This window comes from Arvicola amphibius, chromosome 3 (assembly GCF_903992535.2).
Source record: "Arvicola amphibius chromosome 3, mArvAmp1.2, whole genome shotgun sequence".
NCBI lineage: Eukaryota > Metazoa > Chordata > Mammalia > Rodentia > Cricetidae > Arvicola > Arvicola amphibius.
In genome coordinates, this window is record NC_052049.1 from 135,163,580 (window position 1) to 135,187,374 (window position 23,795).

Sequence of the window (23,795 nt, forward strand, 5' to 3'; positions counted from 1 at the left end):
AGGTGCTGAACTCAGAGCCTCGTGGTTGTGTGTCATGCACCTTACCTCCTGGGCCATTTCTCCAGCCTGATGTCTCCTCTTAAGGCACTGTCAGAACACATATCAGTATAGCAACAAATGAAAATGTCGACGTTCAGATAGAAAATATAATAAAGTATGTTTTTCCTTGTCTGAGACAGGGTCTTCCAGTGGGCTTCTTAACTCAATCCTGCTGTATCAGCCTCAGTGCGTGCTCAAACTGGAAGCATGTGCAACCACACCTAGCTTTTTCATATGATCTGCCCTATATTTCAACATGTTAGGGGCTACACGTTAGTTCATTTCAAAATGTTTTAAATTTCTAACTTTTATTTTAGCAAAGGAGTGAATAAGCGTGATTTTAATTCACAAGATTTAAGATATGGTTAACCTGTCTAGATGAGTTCTTCCTCCGCCATCTTATCACCTGAGTCTCCTTCCGCCTTTATTCTATGTCAGGGCATGCACAGAAAACTGTAAGACTGTATGGTTCATACACATAAACTGAAGCCTTCTCAGAGGTAGAGGTAATCTGCTGTTGGAGCTCAGTATATACTGAGATCATTTCCCTCAGCATATACATAACCCACTCGAGTCAGCTGTGGTGGGGAACTAAACTACCCCATCTTTCATATGGGTAACTAGCAAAGCAGCAGGCTTCCCCGTTTCACTGCATGAATCAGAATGAGATTAGAAGTCATCCATCACCTCAGAGGGCTGGGTGAAATCCTTCTTTCTAGCCTACGCAAAACTGTCTTGTCTAAGTCACTCTGTAATCCTGAAGAAGCACCAGAGGAACCGAATGTAAATTAAAAGAAGTCTCAGAAAGGGCTGGCTCTCAGCAGTCTGGGGGTAACAGCACTTGCAAGAACATGCATTAGCAACAGTCCACTGCTCAATATGAACCTTGACCCAAACCATATGAGAAATTACTGCATAACTAAGAAATTTCCCAAGAAAAGTTCCAACTGATATCAAGGTTTTCTAGTCAGAAAAATAATTTTATTTAATTATTTCACTTCAACAGCCTTGACTATTTTAGCCAAACCACAGGAGATGAAAATAACAAGGTAGGCAAATATCCATATATTATTATAAAGTCACTTACACATTACTGATCACACAATCAAAATGTTAAATGTTTATTCATCCTCAAAGGAACCAAATAATAATTAATAATAATAATAACATGTGTACAAAGCTGTTAGTTGTAGCATCATTGTTAACTGCAAAATACTCTAAAACAACCTACAGTCTCATACATGGAAGACCAGCTGAATTTCACCGTGACACACCCACAAAGGGAATACACTAGAAAACAATAAATCAACAGACAGATGGACAGGAGGAGGAGGAGGAGGAGGAGCCAGGAAGTGGTTGAGCACACCTTTAATCCCAGCACTCAGGAGGCATAGGCAGGCAGATCTCTGTGAGTTTGAGGCCAGTCTGGTCTACAGAGTTCCAGGAGAGCCAGGGCTACACAGAGGGACACTGCCTCAAAAGTCCAAAAAACAAACAACTAAAAGGATAACCAACTAAAGTAGCAGATCAGCTCTTGCCTTCTCCCCTAATTAAAACCCTACTCACCTGAAAATAAATACAGCCTTCAAGATAATGAGAACTCATGAGGCCACAAAGGGGACAAAAGAGTCTCTAAATCAAGAAGAAATCTCAATAGAGTCTAGTAATCCCAAGGAGGCTGCTAAAGCTTCACACCAACAGAGTGAAGATGGGAACAGGGGCTCAGCACACTAGGACTGCTTGGATAGAGAGGGTAAGGTTGGAGCTAAAAATAAGGAGTCCGTGAGCGGTCAAGGACAGCTGAGTCAGGAGAGACATCCTATATGCAAAGGCAAAACACTAGACAGACCCCAGGAAAGACAGGAATCAATGGTCCTCTCTATACGGAATGCTGAGTCTGCTTCCAGGAAAGAAGGTGACTTGCTTCCTGTTCCTTACGGAAGCTAGTGTAGATGGTCTATCCATTGACAGAGTCGTACAATGGTACTCTTACATAAAAAGACAAGGGTAAAACAGATCTTTAAAGAAAATCTCCAATCCAAAAGAATTATGTTATTATTAATGGAATGTGATGTATATGGAAAGGCATGTGTCACAGCTCAGGTGTTTGTCTATAGGTTCCAAGGATCATATTCAGGTCATCAAACTTGCATGGCCAGTTGCTTTTAACTACTGAGGCATCTCACTGGCCATCATTTTTAAAAAAGACAAAGGTGCAGCTCAGCGGGAAGAGCAGCACTGCTCTTACCGGAGGCCTGCATCCGTTTCCCAGCACCCATGAGTTATAGCTAGGGTATCTGATGCCCTTTCTGACACCCAAGGGCATCAGGTACACTTCTTACTAAGTATGTAGCTGACAACAAGAGTCTCTAGTATGCACAAGGCCATAAATTTGATCTCCAACAACAGGAAAAAAAGAGAAAGGGAACCCCCCCCCAAAATAAAACCATTTAGGGAACACAGAAAACCATCAAAACAAAATCTAAGCCCTAGAAGGATAAAGATACTACAAAATGGAAACAGGATTTTCTAAAAGGAATTGTCAGGGAATAAGAAAGGACTCTTTAAAAAAAAAAAAGATTTATTTACTTATTATGTACACAGTGTTCTGCCTGCATGTATGCCAGAATGCCAGAAGAAAGCATCAGATCTCATTCTAGATGATTGTGAGTCACCATGTGGATGCTGGGAATTGAACTCAGGACCTCTGGAAGAGCAATCAATGCTCTTAACCTCTGAGCCATCTCTCCAGCCCAAGAAAGGACTCTTGAAAATTAAAAAGTATTATCAAAATTCAACAGAAACAGTAGAAGAAAAAATTCAAGAAAACATCCAGAAACAAAACAACAACAAAAAAACCTCTAAGAAAATTAGAAGCTCTATCTAATTTATCTAATGTTCAGTTAATAGGTTTCCAGAAAGACAAAAAACTAACAGGACTAAGTTTCAGTAAAGAAATGGATCACATTTAAAACACACACATACTCTCTCTCACACACACACACATACACTCACACGCACATACACAATGCAACACTTTTAACTTAAGGGTATGAAATTTGAAGCCTACTGAGTGCCAGCAAAATGGTTCAAAGGGTGAAAGCACTTGTGCAAGCCTGGGAACCTGCGTTCCACCCCTGGAATCTACATATATGTGAATGAGGAAAACCATTTCCACAAAGGTGTCCTCTGATCTCCACACAGGCACCTCCCACATATCACACACACACAGTAATAACAAAAATTTTTAAAGTCTCTTCAGTATTTAACAGAAATGAAAGAGAAGTATCCAGAGATGTAACATTCTGAACTTTCAGAACACTTAGGCAAAAAATAAAAGGATGTATTTGAAAGATGTAACTAAAAAGGTATCAGATTTCCAACAGCAAAAAGTAAACTTAAAGAAAGGAACAACGCTTTTCGATAAATAAATAAATAAATAAATAAATAAATAAAACAATGCTTTTTTTTAATTGGAGAATTCTTCTCTAATAATCCACATGTAGCAAAGTTTTCACTTTAAAGATAGGACGAAAATGCCAGACTTGCAATTTGTCAAAAACTAACCACCCATGGGAAGGGACCTAAGTAACATACTGGAGGAAAAAAAAAAAAAGGAATAAACCAAGAAAGAATCTGGGATCTGGGCAACAGGAGACTTAACATAAAGAGAACAAAGGGAACCACAGCAAAGCTGCCCAGTGACCCTAGAATCCAATTATCCCAGATGGGAGCACAAGACAGAAGGTTCTGGAGAGGTCTCAGGAAAAGGGCGATTAGCTAGCCTGCTACAGAGGCAGAGACACAGTATCATCCACCACCCTTGGCCGAGTTATAAAAACATTTGGGAGAAAACATGTCTAAAGTTAAATAATTTTAAAACAGACAATGACTAAAAAATAAAGTGTTGAAAAAGAAAAAAAATTAGTCACTACATTAACCAAAATGTGTTATCTAATTACATTAAGAAGTGAAGATAGGTAACAGCATAGTAAACAATAAAGTTCTCATTTACTACAGAAAGTGGGCCAAGAATAAGGCCTCAAATCGATAAATAACTATGAGTTCTGACAAGTACTCGGGTAACAGAACACACACACTGAGCAGAGCTGAAAGATGGCTGTAAACAGCAGGCCTGAGAATAAAGAAACTGCTTTTCTAATTCAAAACCCTTTGATTTTATTAATCAACAACTGTGTATATATGCATTATTTTTCTGAAAACAATTATTTTTAAAGGGTATAAGAGACATATCAATTCATGAACTTGCCCAAATCATATTTTAATTTTAAAACTGTCCAAAATGGGGTAGAATGCCTGCCCAGTGTGTACAAGAGCCTGGATCAGATCCCAAGCACTGTACCAAGGGTATGGGGCGGGGGGGGGGGGGGGGGGGGGGGGAGGAGGCTTAAATCTATTACAAAGCATAAAATCTCAAATAGCAGTCCATCATTTAGAACAAAGCCACTTACTCAATTCCTATTACTTTTGCACTAATTTATCCTTTTCTACTATAGCAAATATAATTTCAAAGCTGGCCAAAATTTGTCATCTATATTCTAACAAACCCAGATACCTACAGAGCTAGGAAAGACAGGGCATCTGGTCCTGCTGACTTCCACATCGAGGCAAACTGATCCAGAAGGCCCACTGCCCAAATGGCTCAAGTATTTTACTCTATTTTTTAAAGGGACTTCTAAAATCAGTTTTCAACACCATGTAGAACGAAACAATTTGTATAAAACCACATTCTCAAAACTGTAACATATTAAACTAATTATTATCATTCCTTCTATCACAACGCAGAGCTGTTCAGACCTATTCTGGGGGGTAAAATCTGTAAGATTGTATCTACTCTGCCAGTCTTCAGCTTAAATCCTGCATGTGTCTCCACCTAAGTGGGAACCAGTAATAGAGAGTGGGGGTTGAAACCATTAAAGCCACAGCGGATTATTAAATCAAGAGTCCAAATTGGACACTTTCCTATCTGGGAATCCAGACTCAAATAGCTACATAAAAATTACTAAGAGTTTAAAATTGTTTCAAAAATAACTTCCCCTAAGAAGCTGATTATATATAATGAAAACAAAAGCCATGAATCACTTAAGAAAATCTGGCATAAATATCTATTTCTATGTATTTAATATAGCAAGATCTGCTACAAAAATTCTATGCCTCTGCCAACAATCTAAGCAAGAAAATAGTTAAATAGTAATGATACTTTAAGAGAAATGAATCAAGTCAGTGTAAGCACTGTACAATTATTGTTTCAAAACAACATAAAATACACAGATTGTAAGAAAAAACATATATTTAGGAAGCACTCCTTCCTATAAGTATGCAAAATAATTATGGTATTTACAGACCCCATTTTAAAAATATTTTATGTGTAGGTGTTTTTGCCTGCATGTATGTCAGTGTACCACGTGCATTAAGTATCCTCAGAGGCCAGAAGGTATTGGATCCCTTGGAACTGTAAGATGGTTGTGAGCCACATGTGGGTTTTAGGATTGGAACCCAGGCCTCTGGAAGAACGGCGAGTACTCTTAGCCTCTGACCCATCTACCCAGCTCCTGAAATTTACAGACCTTTTAGTATGAGACTTTCTTCAGAGAACAACCTGCATTTTACATTTCTTAGTAGTTTCTTTTGGTTTTGTAATAAAGATTATTGCAAAAGCACAAAGTGGGAAAAATTTCCCATACATTTACTGCTAGGCTGGGAAATTTTATTCTTTTAAAACTAATGAGACCATTTATAAAGGAAGAGAAAAAATACAAATTGGGCATATATTTATTTGAATGATCCCAAATAAGAGTCACAACATTCCAATTTATATAAAAATTTGTATTTTTTATTATGTACATGTGTCTGTGCCCTTAGGAAGTCAGATGTCCTCAGAGTCCAGAAGAGGGCATTAGATCCCTGGGGCTGGAGTTGCAGGCTGTTGTGAATCCTGCAATGTGGGCTGAGAACAGGATGGTCCTCTGAGCCACCTCTCCAGCCCCCCAATAATCTATTAAACAATCACATGTAAACTCTTCAAGTATTAACTAATTTTTGAAATAGCTATTATTACTTAACAAAAACCAAAAGTTGATTTTGTTTGTTTGTTGAGACAAGAGTTACTCTGTGTAGCTTTAGAGTTTCTCTGTGTAGCCTGTCCTGGAACTCACTCTGTAAATCAGGCTGGCCTCCAAATCATAGAAATCCATCTGCCTCTGCCTCCCAAGTTCTGGAATTAACCACAGTCCAGCCAGAAGTTGGATTTACTTTTTTTTTTCCTCCAGTTTTTGAATACAGGGTTTCTCTGTGTAGCTTTGGAGACTGTCCTGGAACTCACTCTGTAGACCAGGCTAGCCTTGAATTCAGAGATCTGCCTGCCTCTGCCTCCCAACTGCTGGGATCAGTGTGCCACCACTGCCACGCTTGGATTTTTTTCTTAATATAATGATTGATATAATTTCAAATCTGACCATCTTCCAAAATATATACTTATTAAATACTTTTAAGACCTAAAAAAACTACTTTTAAATGAGACTCTAAAACAACCAAACTAAATTACTGAAAAATCAGTAAGTGAAAACAATGAATTTAAGCCCTTAGGACTAACTTCTCATAACAAATGTTGAACTTGGGTAGCTACTTTACACACATCAGGTGAGGCTTGAGCTGTTAGTTATATTATAATTTCCTTTTTTAAAAAATTGCTGATGGGGCCGGGCGGTGGTGGCGCACGCCTTTAATCCCAGCACTCGGGAGGCAGAGGCAGGCGGATCTCTGTGAGCTCGAGACCAGCCTGGTCTACAAGAGCTAGTTCCAGGACAGGCTCTAAAAAAAGCTGCAGAGAAACCCTGTCTCGAAAAACAAAAAAAAAAAAAAAAAAAAAAAAAAAATTGCTGATGGTCAGCCAGGCGTGGTGGAGCACACCTATATTCCCAGCACTAGGGAGGCAGAGGCAGGTAGATATCTGTGAGTTCTAGACCAACCTGGTCTACAGAGTGAATGCCAGGACAGGCTCCAAATCTACACCTTGCCTAGAAATACCAAAAAAACAAAAACAAAAAACAAAAGACTGCTGATGTATGTTAGCAGCCAGAATAACCCACATGAAGACTTAATTTGAATTACATCAAATTTTAACTAAATTGAAATTTTATGACGTGAAAATGAAATTTAAAATTTTTTTATCGATAATAAGGTTTATCTATGGTCTCCATGTAATATAGGGTTTGTTTGTTTTTTTTTTAAAAAGTCTCTGTTCATTTCATGTGTTTAGGTATTTTGCCTGTATGTATGTCTGTGCACCATGTACATGCCTGGTGCCTGGGGAGGTCAAAAGAGGGGGTCACATTCCCTGGAAAGAGTTACAGAGAGTTGTAAAATGCCAGATGGGTGCTGGAATAAAACCCAGGTCCTCTGGAAGAGCAGCCAGTACTCTCAACCACAGAGCCATCTCTCCTGCTCCCTATTTAGACTTAGTATATTGAAACATTTTTGTAACATGCCTATGGTCACTGGGAAACATTTCATCAGGGAAATTTGTTTTCTTGAAAATTTACTTTGCTCTTCAATACCTATCAAAGTATTAACATTATCCAAGTATTAACATTCCAGCCGGGTATGATGGCTCATACCTGTAATTCTAGCTACTTGGAAGACTGAGGCAGGAGTACTGTCACAGATCAGGGCCAGATTGAAATACTATCTCAAAAATCAATAAATAAGTCAAAAAGGAAACTTCAGGTAGTCAGCAAGAACGCTAAACAGTATACTATCTTACAATTAGTTCTAGTAAATCTACAAGAATATAGCAGTCTCTTCTTGAGGATAAAACAGTAAAAGAACATTCTCAAAAGTAAGTCTTGAGGGCAGGTCAAAGATAAACAGGGAAGCAGATTTCTACAAGGAAGGCTATCTTCAACCCAGCTGGAACAAAGAAAAAAAACAAGATACGGTATCTACTCAAGAATGGAAAACACGTCGACAGCTACTCCATCCTAAAGCAGATAAAATCCAGTTGGCTATATTATCTTTTTAAATGATAAACACTGCTTTATCTTAAAAACAAATACCCAATTCCCTTCTCAAAGACCTTGTAAAATTCAGTTAGCTACAATTTATTGTGCAGAATCCAGTAGAGCAGCCGCTTAGGACAAGTGCAAATTCAATTTTGGAATGTCCACGTTCAGTTTCAACAGTAGTTTTCAAAATCTGAAACTGCCCTCCTGAGCTCACCTGGTTTTATGCATCTGTGTGTGTATGCGTGCGCGCACATTTGCTAGCACTTTGATCAATAAATTGGATCATGGAAGTGACATATCAAATTTTTAAATGAGTGACTTTTAAGATGCAGATTTTAAGCAAGGCAGTGGTGGACCACACCTTTAAGCCCAGCACTCAGGAGGTGGAGGCAGGTGGATCTCTGTGAGTTTAAGGCCAGCCTGGTCGACAGAGCGAATTCCAGGACAAGCACCAAAGCTACACAGAGAAACACTGTCTCGAAAAAAAAAGTGGAATTTAAAATATACTCATATCAAAACTCTAAGGAACTCATTTCAAGCATGTCTCCAGAGCCCTTTAAGTCCCTTAAGTTACTAAGCATTAAGTTTCTAAATGACAAAGTGAAGACCTCACTCTCCCACAGACAAGTTAAAAGTCTGCATGGTTGAGTTTAAGTTTTGCACTACCTTTAACACCCCAGAGCACCTGAAACAACTCCTAAGCTTTGTCTTCGTTTCACAATCTACAAATCAGGGGAAACTACAAGGATGGGTAGTTAATTAAATTAGTCAGGACTAAATACCAGCAAGCTGCTTTGAAGTTACTTTATGCCATTCTCAGTTCTCCTCCTACTCAGAAAAGCTAATAGGTGAGAAAACATCTGGAATTACTATAGATAATAACATCTACAGACTCTTAGTAGTTAAAAACTAGTTTATATTTATAAGTTTCTAAGTAAGAAGTTCATTCAACAATTGCCATAGATTTCAAGATAAGACTGCAATGAACAGTGTTTTGGCTGATTCCTTTTGAGGCCCAATGGTATCTATTCTTACCTACATTCCCAAAACAGACTGTTATATAAAAATCTCAGAGCATCTTGAGAGGTCTTGGCACAAGACAAATCCAGGTAAGATGAACAAGCTGTTACTGTAGTTAATACTATTCTCAGCATTCTCAACTGTCAATCAAGGTAAGATTCATCACAAGCACACCCTCCCAGTACCAGCCCCCACTGAGAATCTATCAAAGTACTTCCTCCTCAGCCATCTGTCCAGGAAAGTGCTATGAAAACACCTAGAGCATTTGCGCTCCTATCTGAAAAGGATGTGAATAAAGCAAACACTGACAGACTGTACACTACATATTCTCCACCGTAAAGCTGCCGACCAAATCTCTTCTCAAGCCAGGGCTGAACAAAAACATTTACAGAGGTTTGAAAGTACAGCTTAACTAAAGACTGTGTTTTTTTCAATAGAGATGTATGTTGAAGAATTGCTCAAAAAGGAAAGAAAAAAAATATTAAGGGGAAAATCCAAATATAAATGATCACCTGAGAGAAGAGGACTCAAATTTTAAAATAAGAATTTAAATTACTCACTTAGCCACTAACTATTCATTTTTTGCTAACTGTCCTACAAATACTATAAAGTTGTTAGCATCTCTAAATCTAGTTTGAAAGAGCACAAACAAATCTTTCATATTCCAGCACAGAAATAAAGTGCATAAATTCCAATGAGGAAGCCTGCAATATGGTTCAGCAGGTATAAGGCACATGCTACCAAGCCTTATGGCCTTAGATCACTGAAGAGAGAAACTCTTGAAAGTTATTTTCTAGGCCGGGCGGTGGTGGCGCACGCCTTTAATCCCAGCACTCGGGAGGCAGAGGCAGGCGGATCTCTGAGTTCGAGGCCAGCCTGGTCTACAAGAGCTAGTTCCAGGACAGGCTCTAGAAACTACAGGGAAACTCTGTCTCGAAAAACCAAAAAAAAAAAAAAAGTTATTTTCTAATCTCCAGTGCTTCAAACACACACACACACACACACACACACTAAATTTCAATGAGGAAAAAGTAGAACGTTGTAAAATCTTACTATTACAAGTACTTCATGTTTCAGCCCTGTCTTTTGTCACTGGTTAAACTTTCCACTTAAAAAAAAAAAAATAAGGAATGCCCAAGCCTCTAGCTTCCGAAAACAACATCTGGTATGGGCACATAACACAAGGCTTGAGACACTGGCCCAGTTTTCATTTAAACTTTAGTAATTTAAAACCAGAATGCCCTTAGCCACAATTAGGCATAAATCAGGTTTTACCTTATTAGGAGATTTGCTATTTTCAACACTTATCTTCAACTACTAAATGGATTTATCTTCTAACACCAGAGAATTTCCTGACTTTCCATGTAGATTAAACTAACCTCTTTTGAGTGTAAGGGACCACCAGACCCCACGTACTTGAAACTTAAGTCTCTACAAATAGATCCCTATTGCCAGCTTCATGAATTTACCTAATTTTGTAATGCCAAGTTTGATAAGAACAGGTGTCCCTAACCATTTTACTTACGAGATCTCAAAGTAGGCTCTTGAACCTTAAGATCTCAGGGGTCCCTTTTCAAGGGATCCAGAAGGTCAAAGGTATTTTTGTGGATATTAAGATAGACAGACAGATAGGTAGATAGGTAGATGGATGGACGGCAGAAAAAAAAGGAAGAGATGTTGCTATATTACTTCGAATGTTTCCTTTCAATCTCTCAAGAGCACAAAGTGAAGTTTTCTCTATAATACATGAGGTATGATAGCTCAAGAGACTCCATACAGAAGCAGATATGAGAGTTCAGCTGTCTTCCAGTAAGATAAGGTTGCAAAAACATAAATGCTTAAGAAACTACTCTTTCCATTCAATTTTTGCTCTGAGAAAGTTTTGCATAAACTTTCATTTCTGTTAAGTATTAGGTCTGTTATTGTTACTTGTAATTAAATCAGTAAATATTTATAGTTCTAATTCAATTTCTAATATGGTGATATTAATAGATAAAAGCCACAAAATAATCTGGGTTCTGAAAAATGTTGAGCTATAAAGGGATCTTGCAAACAAAAGTTGTATGAAGTATTGGAGCATACAGTTGTTACATACCACAGTGCCTTCCGTGGCTAAGAAGCTCAGCTTAGTTCTTTAGTATCACTACTCCTTAACCCCTAATCTTGCTGCATTCTTATCTCCTTGTAACACAATTCATCATAAAGCCAATCTGTATGGTTCCATTTAGTGACTTTAGACATTTAATTCTCAGAGTCCTATTTATAAAAATGCTTGAGTCTGTGATGCCATATATTACATAGCATCAGTTTCTCAAGCTTCTCTGTCTCTCTCCTCTGTCTCTCTCCTCTGCCTGTCTCTCTCTCTCTCTCTCTCTCTCTCTCTCTCTCTCTCTCTCACACACACACACACACACACACACACACACACACACACACACACACACAATCTTGCTCATCCTAACAGAGACGTGAGAAGTAATGGCAAAGCACTGCCCTTTTTCCAGATGACATAATGAAACTGACACTCAAGGAAACAGAAGTGCTGGTTCAAGGAGATACTGCCCACTAGAGTCCAAGCTGTTGATCTTTTGCAATCAGCTTGGCTGTATCACTGGGGTATAACTGCAAGCTCCCAATGAAAATAAGGCACGGGCATTACTTTTATTGTCCAGGTGCCAAAACAGGAATTTTCTCCCTCCTCAGTAAAAGTGTAATCAGACTCACTACCAGTCAGAGCTACCTTTCTAATCGCCTACTGAAAGCAAAAAAATTCTGGAGTGTTGAAGAAAAAAACTCAGAACACATAACACTCCAAGAAGATGAGTTAGTTAAGGGAATCACAGATTTACCAATCGTTTAATTACTGAAACTACAGGCAAGCAAGAACAAGATCAAGCTTAATACAGAAATAATACTTGGATGTACCAATGAAGGGATGCCAAAAGGTTAAAATGGGAGGCCCACATGAAATGGGGTTGGACAGAAGAAAACACCCACAGAGTTGTGAAACTAGCTTTATTGGTCCTACAAATGCAAGAGATTAGACCCACCCTTCCAAAGCAGGGTCAGAGGCAACCATTTGCCGCACGCTGTAAAGATGCCACCCTCTGCCCGGGACAGAGATCACCCTTCCATTACTAATTCTTTCCTGTTGTCAGAATGAACCTCCCAGTTGTGCTTCATTTCAGTGCACTGAATTCCTCGGGAGAGGCCTGCTTTGCTGCATCTCTTTTCCCCAGTCAAATGGACTCCCTGACAGAGGCAAGACTGACTCACGACAGGATATCTGCCACTTGCATAATTCTTGTCTTTTTTTAGACGCATGTGCACAATGAAGCCATTTCTAAGTTTGATGTGATCTTACATTAGAGGAAAAAAAGAGAATCGGGTTGTTCTGACATGGCCACCTCTGAATCCCTGTCGCTGACCACAGATGAACAAGAGGAAGTGCGCCATTCCTTGTGAGGTGTATGCTTTTCTTAGTGGTCGTGCGTGTGTGTGTGTGTGTGTGTGTGTGTGTGTGTGTGTGTGTGTAAAATCTCTCAAGTAAAACTCAGCTATAACTAATTAGCTAACACACCACCAGTCCATGTGTGATACATTTTTGTTATGTTCCAAGCTCAAGACTCACTGTTAAAAATGCATTTACAGATAAGAATCCATTTACACAAGTTCCTGCATTCCCACAAAGAACTGCAATACTGGCCCACCTGGTAGCACATGCTATATAATCCCAGCACTCCAAGGGCTGAGGCAGAAAAATTACGAATTCTAGGTTGCCCCAGGCCATAATAGAGACCCAGCCTTGCAAACCAAAGGAACTGCTACTACTGCCCGGTGAAACCAATCAACTGGTTAATTTTTAAAGTCTTCATGCAGGAAAAGGCACCTGACTTTACAAAGGTAAGCAAGTCACCAAGTCTTGGAGCTCCGGAAAACTACAGTTACTTCTATTCCTAATCCTAGAAGACAGCTTTCTTTGTGCCACCCCGTATGTTTTGCTTCAAAAACAATCACAATCGAAGTAACCTGTCAAAAGTATTAAAGCAGTCTCTCTAACTCCCGAGTTCCAGGCCAACCCAGAAGAAACCACTCACTCAGCTGAACCGTACCACCGTCTTCGGGCATTGAAAACAAACTTGATTTCTGATGTTCACTATCCACATTTTAAACTACAGCTCACGCTGCCAGGGACGATCTTAAAGCTCATAAACAAAGACCAGCGACGGCACCAGGGCCATACCAGGAAGTAATCAAAGCAGGGTGGCCGGTCCGACCTTAAGTCCCGGCAGACAATGAGAGGGCACCGGGGCTTCCGAGGAACCAGAAAGAGTTAACACTTAAGCAACCCAAAATCGTAGCATAAACCTAAGTGTTTTACAGCACACACAACCGTGTGCTTGTTCCCAACGCACTCCTGACAAACATGAAAGTCCGTCTCGGAACAATCTTCGAAAGGCAAAAAAACTCGAGCCGCCCCTTGCCCAGCAGCTGGTGGCTGCCTTCTCCCCCGAGCTTTCGGAGCCCTCAGCCTGTTCTCAAACTTCACCCTCCCAAGCTGAGGCAAGACTCAGAGATCAGCCTCCCCCAGCGCGGTCGACTCAGGGAGTGCGGGGGGGGGGGGCAGGAGCCTGTGGGAACTGGGGGGAGGGCGGGGGAGACGCAGCCCGAAGGGGCCCGCGCGCCCGGCAGTCCAGACAAAGCTGCGCCCACAGAGCGGCGCTTTTCCCGTCCGGCCCACGGGGGACCGCGAGCCCGGACCCGCCACACGCGGGACCAGCCCTTATGTTCGCGGAGGCTTGCGGTGCGGGCCGCCGCGTCATCCCCACCGCTGCGCGCTCGCCTCGGGCCCCCACGGGCCTTTCCTCTGCCTGCCCGGCCGTCGGGCCGCGCGAAACAAAGGAGCCGCCGCCGCGCCCGCCGCGCCGAGTCCCCTCAACCCCGCGCGCCCGGCCCGCTCCCCGCAGCCTCCCCCGAGGCCGCGCGCCACCCGCCCGCGGCCCTTCGACGGCAAGGCCCGGACCAGAGCCGGGACCTCGGGTGCGCGGCCGGCCAGCCCCGGAGCCACACTCACCGCTGCAGCACCAGGACGACGGGGAGCCGTTGGGGAACTTGGCTGAGTCCGGGGCGATGCAGACGCTGGAGCTGAGGTGCGGACACTCCATAGCCACGAGGACGGCGGCGGGGACGGCCGAAGCTGTGGGGCGGAGGGACTTCGGAGGCTCCGTCTGGGGTCGCTCCTAGCCCGACGCTGGGCAGACGGTGGCTGTTTCGTCCCGAGCCTTTGCGTCAAAGAAAGCAAGGCTTCCGGGCGCCGGGTTTTGCCACCCGCCGTCTCCCGGCGCCCCGCTCCAGAGAACGTGGAAATCCGGACTCCTGGTTCTGCCGCCGCCCGGCTACTGCAAGCTTCCGCCTTCTCCGAGTGGCCCCGCCCACCAGACTGGTCACGCCCCCAAACCCGGCCCCGCCCCGCCTCCGTGTTAGCCGGTGGGCGGGGCCTTGGCTCTCACAGTCCGCGGGAGGAGTGTCCCACCGGGCTGTGAAGTGACTTTCCCAACTGCTCCGAGGTGCGGCGGCAGCTTCTTGGGACCCCAGCCAGTGTGGGTTCTCCGCCTGGGAAGACCAGTCGGGACCGCTGCGTCTACTGCAGTGAATCTGGGAGGCTTAGAGAGAGAAGATGTAGCCATACTGCAAAGTGCGGAAAATGAACAACCCCTCCAACCGACAAGCATTGAAGCCCCATTTTACACAGGAAGAAACAGGCGAGGGGATTTGTGGAGTGGCCCTCGGTGGCCCAGCCGACTGCAGGGGGTCCAGAACCGTCCTGATTTTCGTGTTCTCCCTGTAGCAGGTTGCGGTTCAGAACCATTCTGGGTTCTTAACTCTAGCCTGAGCGCATCACCTGGCTGCTGCCTGGCTGGGCCCGCAGGACTGCCGGTGTACCTGGGTGTAGCACTGCCATTATGACTCACTGTTATCTCGTGTCCATTGTGAGACTTCTCATACCTGCCCCTCTCGAAGTTGAGAGAAGTAACAATCTGGTTTGCTGTACAAGGTCCGGGTTACCAGGTGATTAAAAAAAAAAAAAAAAAAGGAGACAGTGTAATATTCGTTAGACTCCCACCACCGTCTCCCAGGCAGTCACTTTGCATACCATACCTTGTTTAAGCTTCAAAACACCCTCCCACGACGCTGCTACGGTCCCCCGTTTTTACTGCCAGTGAAATGGAGAGTATGACCTACTCTGGGAGGATTGGACCCCAGCTCCAGATCTCTCTTTAGAAAGATAGAGAAGACAAGCTTCTTTAGGGAGAAAGCCTGTGACTTTCACTGTCTGGGCTTTGAGGATGTCAGGGGCTCTCAGAAACCTAGCCTCTAAAGTTGGGGGGTTGGTTTTTTGTTTGTTTTACCTGGTGAAGGAGCCGCGTGACGGAAGGCAAGCAAGGGAGAGGGAAGGCCGATGAAGCAATTCTTCAAGCAGGAAAAACAAAGGTCAGGAAATGATTAACCGGCTGGGCCGGATAGTGGTTAGTTAGCTCAAGGCATCTCGCCGAAGAACATGCCTCTAGGACCCCCAAAGCCACTTCGTACTCGCTACTCCACACTGCAGCCTTCTGCCTGATGGTGTCCATTCCTCTAGGGCATTCTGCCCACGGAGGTATTTCAGATTCCTCAGTCAACGCTCCTTTGCCATTTTCCCAAGCTGAATAAATATTGCTGTTAAAAACAAGGCTCGGACGGCTTTGACAATGAGGAGTTACGGAAAGTGAGGTGCCTACTGTGTATTCAGAGGTTAGCTCCGCTGGCTACTTGATGGTGAACCTGAGCTAGTCCTCTCAAGTCTTTTTCCTCTCCTATCCTCTGGAAAAACAATACTTATCTGTGCAAATTCCTACCCTGTAGTAATTACCAGAAAAGGTTTGCTTTTCTTTTTTTAAACAGCAGGTGAAGGCTGCTTCCTTGGGAAGAGAGGAGAATAAACAAAATCTGACCCCTATTCAATCTCCTCCACCTGTTTATCTGAAAAGTCTGGCTCTAGCAATGCTCTCTGTGTCCTTCTGGGCATTCGCCCTCATACACCATCCACAGCCCCTCATTTAGTATGGAGCATGCGCCTTTCCCATGCTGCCTTTCATACCAGCATGTCATTCCATGTTCTTTTCAACCTGGGAGAAATTGTTTGCTAATCCCCTAGACCTCAGTTTTAATGTCACTTCCTACCTCCTACCAGAGAGGCCTTTCCTGACCCTGCCCCAGCCGCAGGTTACCTCCCAGGGTGTCATACCCTTGACTGCCCCTACAGTGCCTTTTAAAAACACGCTTCTTGTATGTAATTATTTGTTTAATGTCTGTCTTCCCCTTGGAGGTCCATAAGAGTAGCAAACAAGTCTGTCTGGTTTCCTGCTTTATTTCTAACAAAATATGTAGAGCCTGGAGCGTATCCAGTACATAAGTTTCCATGGATGAATGGAAGGGATGGGCCTGCAAGATCTGTGGGCCCAATCAATGTAGAGGAGATATTACGAATCTCAGAAAACGATAACTAAATTAGCATTCAGTCCTGTTTATAATTTTCAAAGGAATGTGAAAAGTAGCTTATAAGGTGTAAACTGCTTAAGAAACAATGTTAGAATTTTTATTAGTGTTTCTCTCATCAGAATTTTAAAAAAAAGATCACTCGTGGAGCTGAATCCCCAATTTAGTCACCACTAAAAACAGTTGTCCCTCACAGGACAGATTCTAACAGGTAATCCAAAGAAACTGGGGAGAGGAGCTTTCACCTAAAACTGGATTTTCCTGTGCAAGTTATCACGAAAACCGAAACAAAACCACAGTGAGTGAATGAAGTGTTGAATTCAGGGAGACCACGGGGCGCACTGAGAAATCTGCCTTTTCAAGCCACTGGCTTCGGCAGCTGCTTTTAATACAATGTTCGCTTCTTCTTCTTGGCTGGCATCCCTTTGGCACCAAAGAACACCAAAGGGCTTACATGCCAACACCCCTGAAGGTGATGTGCCAGTCTCCAGCTCCCCTCACAACCCCCCACCCCGGCTCTGCTATGCTTGGCAGCTGCCAGGATGTACTACCCCACTGCCTGAAAAGGTGCACGCAAAGCGGGGGAGGGGGGTAGGAAGGGGGATGGGGAGGAAGGGTTTCAGTTTAATACCCACCAGAAGGGGCGGGCCCGTTTTTAAAGTGCGCCCCTCACAGTTTCAATAGGCTATCTTTATAAAGACTGTGTGTATGCATTGGGAAGAGAGGAAATGGGGGAGGTGGAGGATCTAGCTTCATGGAAACTATGGTCAGGAAGAGGTCTGAGACCTCCCTAAAACATTAGATTTGTGACATCTTGAATGTATGGCCCTCACTTATCAAGTATCAAGATTGATTGGGTCCTGGGGAAAACTAGGTTTAACTATCCTATCCCTGCTCAGGCAAGGCTCCCTGGAAATACACAACACACTGGTTTAATTATTTACCCTAGTAATCTTTGTAGAAGCAAAGCCTCCTTGGAAAAGCAAAGTCAGACCACTGGAGACTAGGAAGTATTGTCAAGCTGGGAGAGGGCAGCGTGTGAGAACTCTTCCAGCACAGAGCCCCATTCTCCTTAGCCCTTATTTGACGTCCCTGCTTGTCTATCTGTAACCCCCTTCTGAAAACACAGACCTTGCCAGTCTTTGTGTGTTGCCCAATTCTTACTTGTTGGAATACAGCTGACCCTCGGGACACAGCAGGCCTTCCCTACCTGTTAAATGACTGACTACAGGAAGAGTAATGAGAACAGCCTGTATCGGGTAGAGTCTGCCATGTTCAGACCACTTCCCAAAATAGAGTGGAATAGAGTGGGCTGGGCTGGCTCTGGTTAGCCTACCCTCACTTTACCAGTAGGGAATACTGGTGGGGTTACTGTCTCCACTTCTTTCCATTCATCCTTTCTGCTCAGAATTCTTCCCTGGCTTCCACATCTTCAGGAGCAAAGTCCTAACTCTTATTGACAGCATCACCTGTCCTCTCTCTGTTCCTTAAGATCTTTTTTTTTAAAATTATTGTTCCAACAGTTCCAAAAATAGCCCCTCATTATACAAAATGTGTTTCCTCACTCCTGTATCCTCCCCCACCTCATCCTCTTCCACCTGCCGCCTCCCCTCCTTCCCTGTGAGGCCCAGAGCTTCTCAGGACAGCCTTCCATCACTTACCCAAGCCACCTTCCAACTCTTCTTCCACTCCCACCGCCGCCATTCTGTCCCTGCAGCTTGTCACATGGCGCTGTTATTTTCTGTTCACACTTCGGTCTCCCGCGGGAGCAAGTGTATTTATTTTCGTCTGTGGAGTCTCCGCACCGAGTTAGCAATAGCAGATATTAAAGCTGACTATATCTGCTGATGGAATGCTGATAGCGTTGTCCCCTTGGAGAGTGATCACATCAACAATTACACGTAATGTGTAGCTAGTCAGAGAAAGGGCCTGGACCTGCTCAGAACAGAAACCTACGTAAGTGCCAGAGTCTACATGGAGGGTTCTTATTTCGTCTTGAATGTCTGAACTACACATTACTATCTCCACTGTTGTCAAGAAAAAGACAGCTTAAAGGTTAGATAATTGTACAAATTTACACCATAAATGTGCAAGTATCGAAGAAGACCACTGTCTCACCCCTCCCACAGATGATTGCTTAAATGATTTTTGCAGTACTGTTTGAGGAACCTGACATTGCCTCTGAGGAGAAGTCACCAAGGGAGGTTTGTGAGTAGCTGGAGGATCATTCATCCTCAGAGCCAGCGTCGTCACCGGCTTCCACCCACCTCACAGTTTCTGTAGCCATTTGTTTGTTTAGACAGAATCTCACTATAACCCAGGCTGACCTTGAGCTCTGGTTCCTCTGGCCTCAGAGTCGCCCCAACCCCAAACTGGGATAATCTCTTTTTCTTTATCTCTGAGAGCTCCTTTTATGAAGCAGATGAGACTTTTTTTCTTCCCAAAGACCCACTTTGCAGATAAAAGTGCTGACTGAGAAAGCCGAGCAGTGGGACTCCAGCACCCAACAGTCTTTTCATTTGTAAAATTTGTGTGTTGAGCTTAGTGCACGCCCGAGGCCCCTCCCCCCACTGTTGGCACAGGGCCACCAGGGCACTCACTTTTCAGGCAGGCTCACCCTTGTCCACTCAGACGGTAAGTGCTAAGTTTTCACTTCAGATCTGCCCCCACTCCCCGTTCACAGCTACTTCAGTTTTCTCACGTGCCGAAGTATGATCAGTTTTTTTTTTTAAATCTGTGGAATTTAAGTAGAAATCACAGCCAGCTGCTGTACCTGGCACTGTGGACAGCTGCTCACGACACAAATACTTCATTGTCCAGTGAAGCCTATCAGGTGGGGGTGGGACACAAGGATACCTTAGGTTAGGCCCTGAAAGGACCCCGGGTTAAGGACCCCTGGGTCACCTCAGTGATCGTCGAGACACAGAAGGCAGGGCTGTGTGGGCCACCGCCATCGCTCTGCCAGGGTAAACATGTAGGCGCTGTGATACCGCTCACCTCCCCCGCCCCCAGCCCAAGCATTAATTGCCCGGCTGTGCATGAGAGCCCCTGAGTTTCAAAGTGCCATCTAGGCTGGGAACTTTGAGCTTCTGACTGTGAACTGGCACCTGTGTGGTGGGTAGTGTAGCTGTAGAAGTCTGTTTCCCGCAGCCCTTGTCAGGAGGATTATGTGGGAGGGTGGGGACAGTGGCCTGAAATCACTGATTTCTCTATAGCTGGCACAGAAGATTAAATTTTTATTTTTGTTCCTTATTGGAGATCTTATTAGTTTTGCTTTTATTTTGTATGGGTATTTTGCCCAAATGTATTTATACACCACGTGTATGCAGTGCTTTTGCAAGCCAGGAGTTGGATGCTTGGGACTGGAGTTGCTTGTGAGTGCTAGGTATCGAACCTGGGGTCACCTGGAAGAGTAGCCAGCGCTCTTAACCACTGAGCCATCTCTTTAGCAGTTTTTGCGACAGTCTCAAACTTATTACGTAGCTGAGAATGACCTTGAATTTATGACCCGCCCGCCTCCACCTCCAGACCTCCAGAGAGTACCAAGCCCGGTTTTATAGGTTTTTTTTTTTTTTTTTTCCCGTCTTTTAAAGGGTTCTGGACCAGATCATTAAACAAACATCGTTGTTGCCCTAAACTCTGTGATATAAAAGTGAGGATTGCACAGTACTATATCTGCAGACAGGAGGGTAGTTATGAGAAGCTAGCAAACAGGCGATTGCAACAGCCTGTGAGAAGTGCTGGGAGGGCAAGTACAGGATGTTACTAAGCCACAAACAAGGGACTACTAACTCAGTCTGATGTGTGGGGGAGGGGGACGTGTCAAGTAAGGCTTCCTGGAGGAAACAGCACGTGACCCTAGATACTCAGGTAAAATGTGCAAGGTTGGAAGAAGGAAGAGGGTATAGTGCCCAGGGTAGAGAGGGAAGAGTGTCTGTCCACAAAGCTTCGAGAGACTTCTCTGCAAAGGTAGAGGTTTGGCTGGAGAGTCAGGTACCCGAAGATGGAAGGCTGAACCAGGAGGCCGGCAACAGAGGCAGAGGAGCCAGGGAACATCTTGAACAACTGTCAACACTGAGAAGTCTAGTCCCTGGGGACTCTGGCGTCATTCTAGGCGTTACTTTCTCTTGGTTCTAGGAGCTGCAGAAGGGAACAAAAAGATACAGGAAGATGAAAGAAATGAGCAATGATTAAATATCTATAAGATGTTCAAGTGCATTAGCCATCTGGGAAGTGCAAATTAAACCTCAGGACGTAGTAGCCAGAAGAAGCAAAGCTGAACGTTCAATTAAGAGCCACTTCACCACAGCCCCCATGACTTAACAGTTATGTCCCCAAGGGCTCAGAGCCCACCGAGAAGGAAGAGAATCCCAGGTGGAGAGAACCCTCCCTATTTCTGCCTCCCCCATCTTCTTCCCTAGCCTAAGTCAGATTCAGAAGTTCATCAGAACAGTCAGCTAACCTGAAAATGAACGTCTCAATTATTCAGAGCACAGATGTCATGATTCTAGACCAGTCAGTGACATCCACAATGCACCAGATACATGCTGTGGGAGTCCAGCAGGCTGTGGTCCCACCTGCTGTGGGATTCCATGGCCTCCTCTTGATCTTCCATCTTTGAGATGGGAATAATGACAGATGCTTCTAAATGAGGACTTCCTTCCTCTGCTTCCTTTACCCAAATAAGTAATGTTTGGAAAGAGAAAACAGGGAATCAGAGTTCTGATCAGAACTGCTTTTCTGAAGGTGTGAGCATCCATGATTTACTCCTTTGAGTAGCCGTACCACTAATATAAACTCACTTTATAGCCACACCACTAATCCTGCTCTGCAGTTAAGGGTCTGGTTGTAAATATTTTCTGGCAGCAGGCAAGAACCTCCCAAAGAACAATGGCGGAAAAGCAGGAAGGGCTAAAGCCCTTTGGCCATTCATTATCAGTTCCCTGTTGAGTAACTGGAGTTTCCAGGCTAGAGAAGGAGCTCAGAAACAGCAAGGCTTCATGGGAGATGGCTAAGCACCCTTTGGGCTTAGAGATCTAACAGGTTAAGAAGCTTCAGAGAAGGCAACTAGTCCCAGAAAACACTTAGGCCCAGCTCTTGGTGTTATATCAACCCTTGCTTGCTGGGTTCTGCGCAGACCCACACTATAGAAGAGTTTAGTGCACTTGCCTTGACCTTTTTCTGTGTGCAGAATGAACATACTACTTCTACTGGGAAGCAAGATAGCTGCTTAGATTAAAAAAAATCAATACAATAAAAATTATGCTAGGCAAGAAAAAAGCCTTAAGACCTCTCTCAGCACTTGGAATAAATAGCACTGGGTATACACTTGGTGCCTAATGTGCACTTATTTCTAATAGAGGGGAAAGCACAGAATACATGCCCTAGGCTCAAAACAATGAGCCTGCTGAAGGCAGTGGTAGCCCAGAACACACAGCCTGGCACTAGGAGGCACTCAGGGAATTACATTACTCTGGCAAATGTACTGTCATGTTGAAAAGCTTACTATAAAGCTGGTCCCAGAAGACCAGAAGTAGAGCCAAAAAGAAATATAACAGCTGCTGGTTCCGCAGAGGAAGGCTTGGTGGGAAAAGAAGAGAGGAGAGGAAGGAAAATGACTTTTCACTAGATACCTGTTAGTTCCTTCTTGGAGAAGATGACTCAGAAGGTAAAGGGTGTCAAGCTGCTGTGGTCTGAGCTTTAATCCCTAGGACCCACATGGCAGGAGTAGGAGAGACCCAACTCCTGCAAGTTAGCCTCTGACCTCCACAATCACCGAATAATTTACTAATTAAAGCCTAATGTCATTCCTCACCCTGCAATGGGGTGGGGGAACTAATTCTTAGAAATTTTGAATTCTATATTGAAAAATATAGAGTTCTTTAGGAGTTGAGGCCTCTAACAGCATAAATTGGGCTGGGAAAATCTCGAACAGCGCTGCGTTCCGGGCAGTGCTGTATTTCCGTGCTCTGACAACAAGCCCCAGACTGAATGCCCAATATTTACACCCTGTATGAAGTTATTAATGGTAGAAATGTTTGTGTTTGACAACCTGATATTATTAGCTTGGCTGTGGCCATTGGTCTCCTTTTCTTATAACTGAAACAGGAAACTGAATTGAAGACAACCGTTTCACAAGTTCATCAAGCTTCTAGGGCAATTAGGGAAAATTTTGTCTACATTTTCTTTTTTTAATTTTATTTATTTATTTTTATTAAAAATTTCCGCCTCCTCCCCGCCTTCCATTTACCTCCCTCCCCCCCCCCTCCACTCCTCCTCCCTCTCCTGTCCAGAGAGCAGTCAGGGTTCCCTGCCCTGTGGGAAGTCCAAGTTCCTCCCCCCTCCATCCAGGTCCAGGAAGGTGAGCATCCAAACAGGCCAGGCCCCCCCAAAGCCAGTATGCGTAGTAGGATCCAAATCCAGCAGCCCTCATTGTTCGCCATGTTCAGGGAATCCGGTTTTATCCCATGCTTTTTCAGTCCCAGTCCAGCTGGGCTTGGTAAACTTCGAATAGATCAGCCCCACCATCTCAGTGGGTGGGAGCACTCCTCGCAGTCCAGACTTCCTTGCTCATGTTTTCCCTCCTTCTGCTCCTCATTTGGACCTTGGGAGCTCAGTCCGGTGCACCAATGTGTGGCTCTGTCTCTATCTCCATCCACCGCCAGATGAAGGTTCCCTCACAGTCCTGACTTTCTTTCTCATGTTCTCCCTCCTTCTGCTCCTCATTTGGACCTTGGGAGCTCAGTCTGGTGCTCCAATGTGAGGCTCTATCTCTATCTCCATCCATCGCCAGATGAAGGTTCTATGGTGATATGCAAGATATTCATCAGTATGGCTATAGGATCATTGTCTACATTTTCTTAAGAGAGAGAGAGAGAGTGAGAAAGAGAGAGAGCTGGGCACAGTGATGTACAGCCGCAATCCCAGAACTTGGGAGGTAACGGCAGGAGGATTGCAAGGCCAGATTGGGCTATGTAGCAAGACCCCATCCAAAACACCTTACCCATCTTCATACCCCACCCCCACAAAGTGAGCCTGAATTTCTGAAGACTGAGGACATCTTGATCCTTTGATTGGACTGAAAACCCAGAATAATGCCTTTCCTTTCCATCGCTACTACCTGTCACCCAATGCTGTCACAGGACCCTCATGTTTCCCATAGTCCCCCATCAGGCC

General features: G+C 43.9%; 1 protein-coding gene across 6 annotated transcripts in view; it reads right to left on the reverse strand.

The window, feature by feature from the left end:
• Positions 1-19,127, reverse strand: part of Usp3 (ubiquitin specific peptidase 3) — a 76,966-nt gene extending 57,839 nt beyond the window's left edge. The window contains exons 1-6 of one of the 6 annotated variants that reach the window (XM_038324430.2): positions 18,947-19,127; positions 18,281-18,554; positions 15,494-15,554; positions 15,243-15,359; positions 15,056-15,129; positions 14,158-14,746 (exon numbers count right to left, since the gene is read on the reverse strand). In XM_038324430.2, coding sequence (XP_038180358.1) covers positions 14,158-14,248 — 91 coding nt within the window. In that variant the 5' untranslated portion in view covers positions 14,249-14,746; positions 15,056-15,129; positions 15,243-15,359; ... (1 more) ...; positions 18,281-18,554; positions 18,947-19,127. Of the gene's footprint in view, positions 1-14,157; positions 15,130-15,242; positions 15,432-15,493; positions 15,997-18,280; positions 18,555-18,946 lie in introns of those variants that run through there. The other 5 variants (XM_042054815.1, XM_038324429.2, XM_042054816.1 and 2 more) reach the window with 5 other exon arrangements.
• Positions 19,128-23,795: the final 4,668 nt, after the last annotated feature.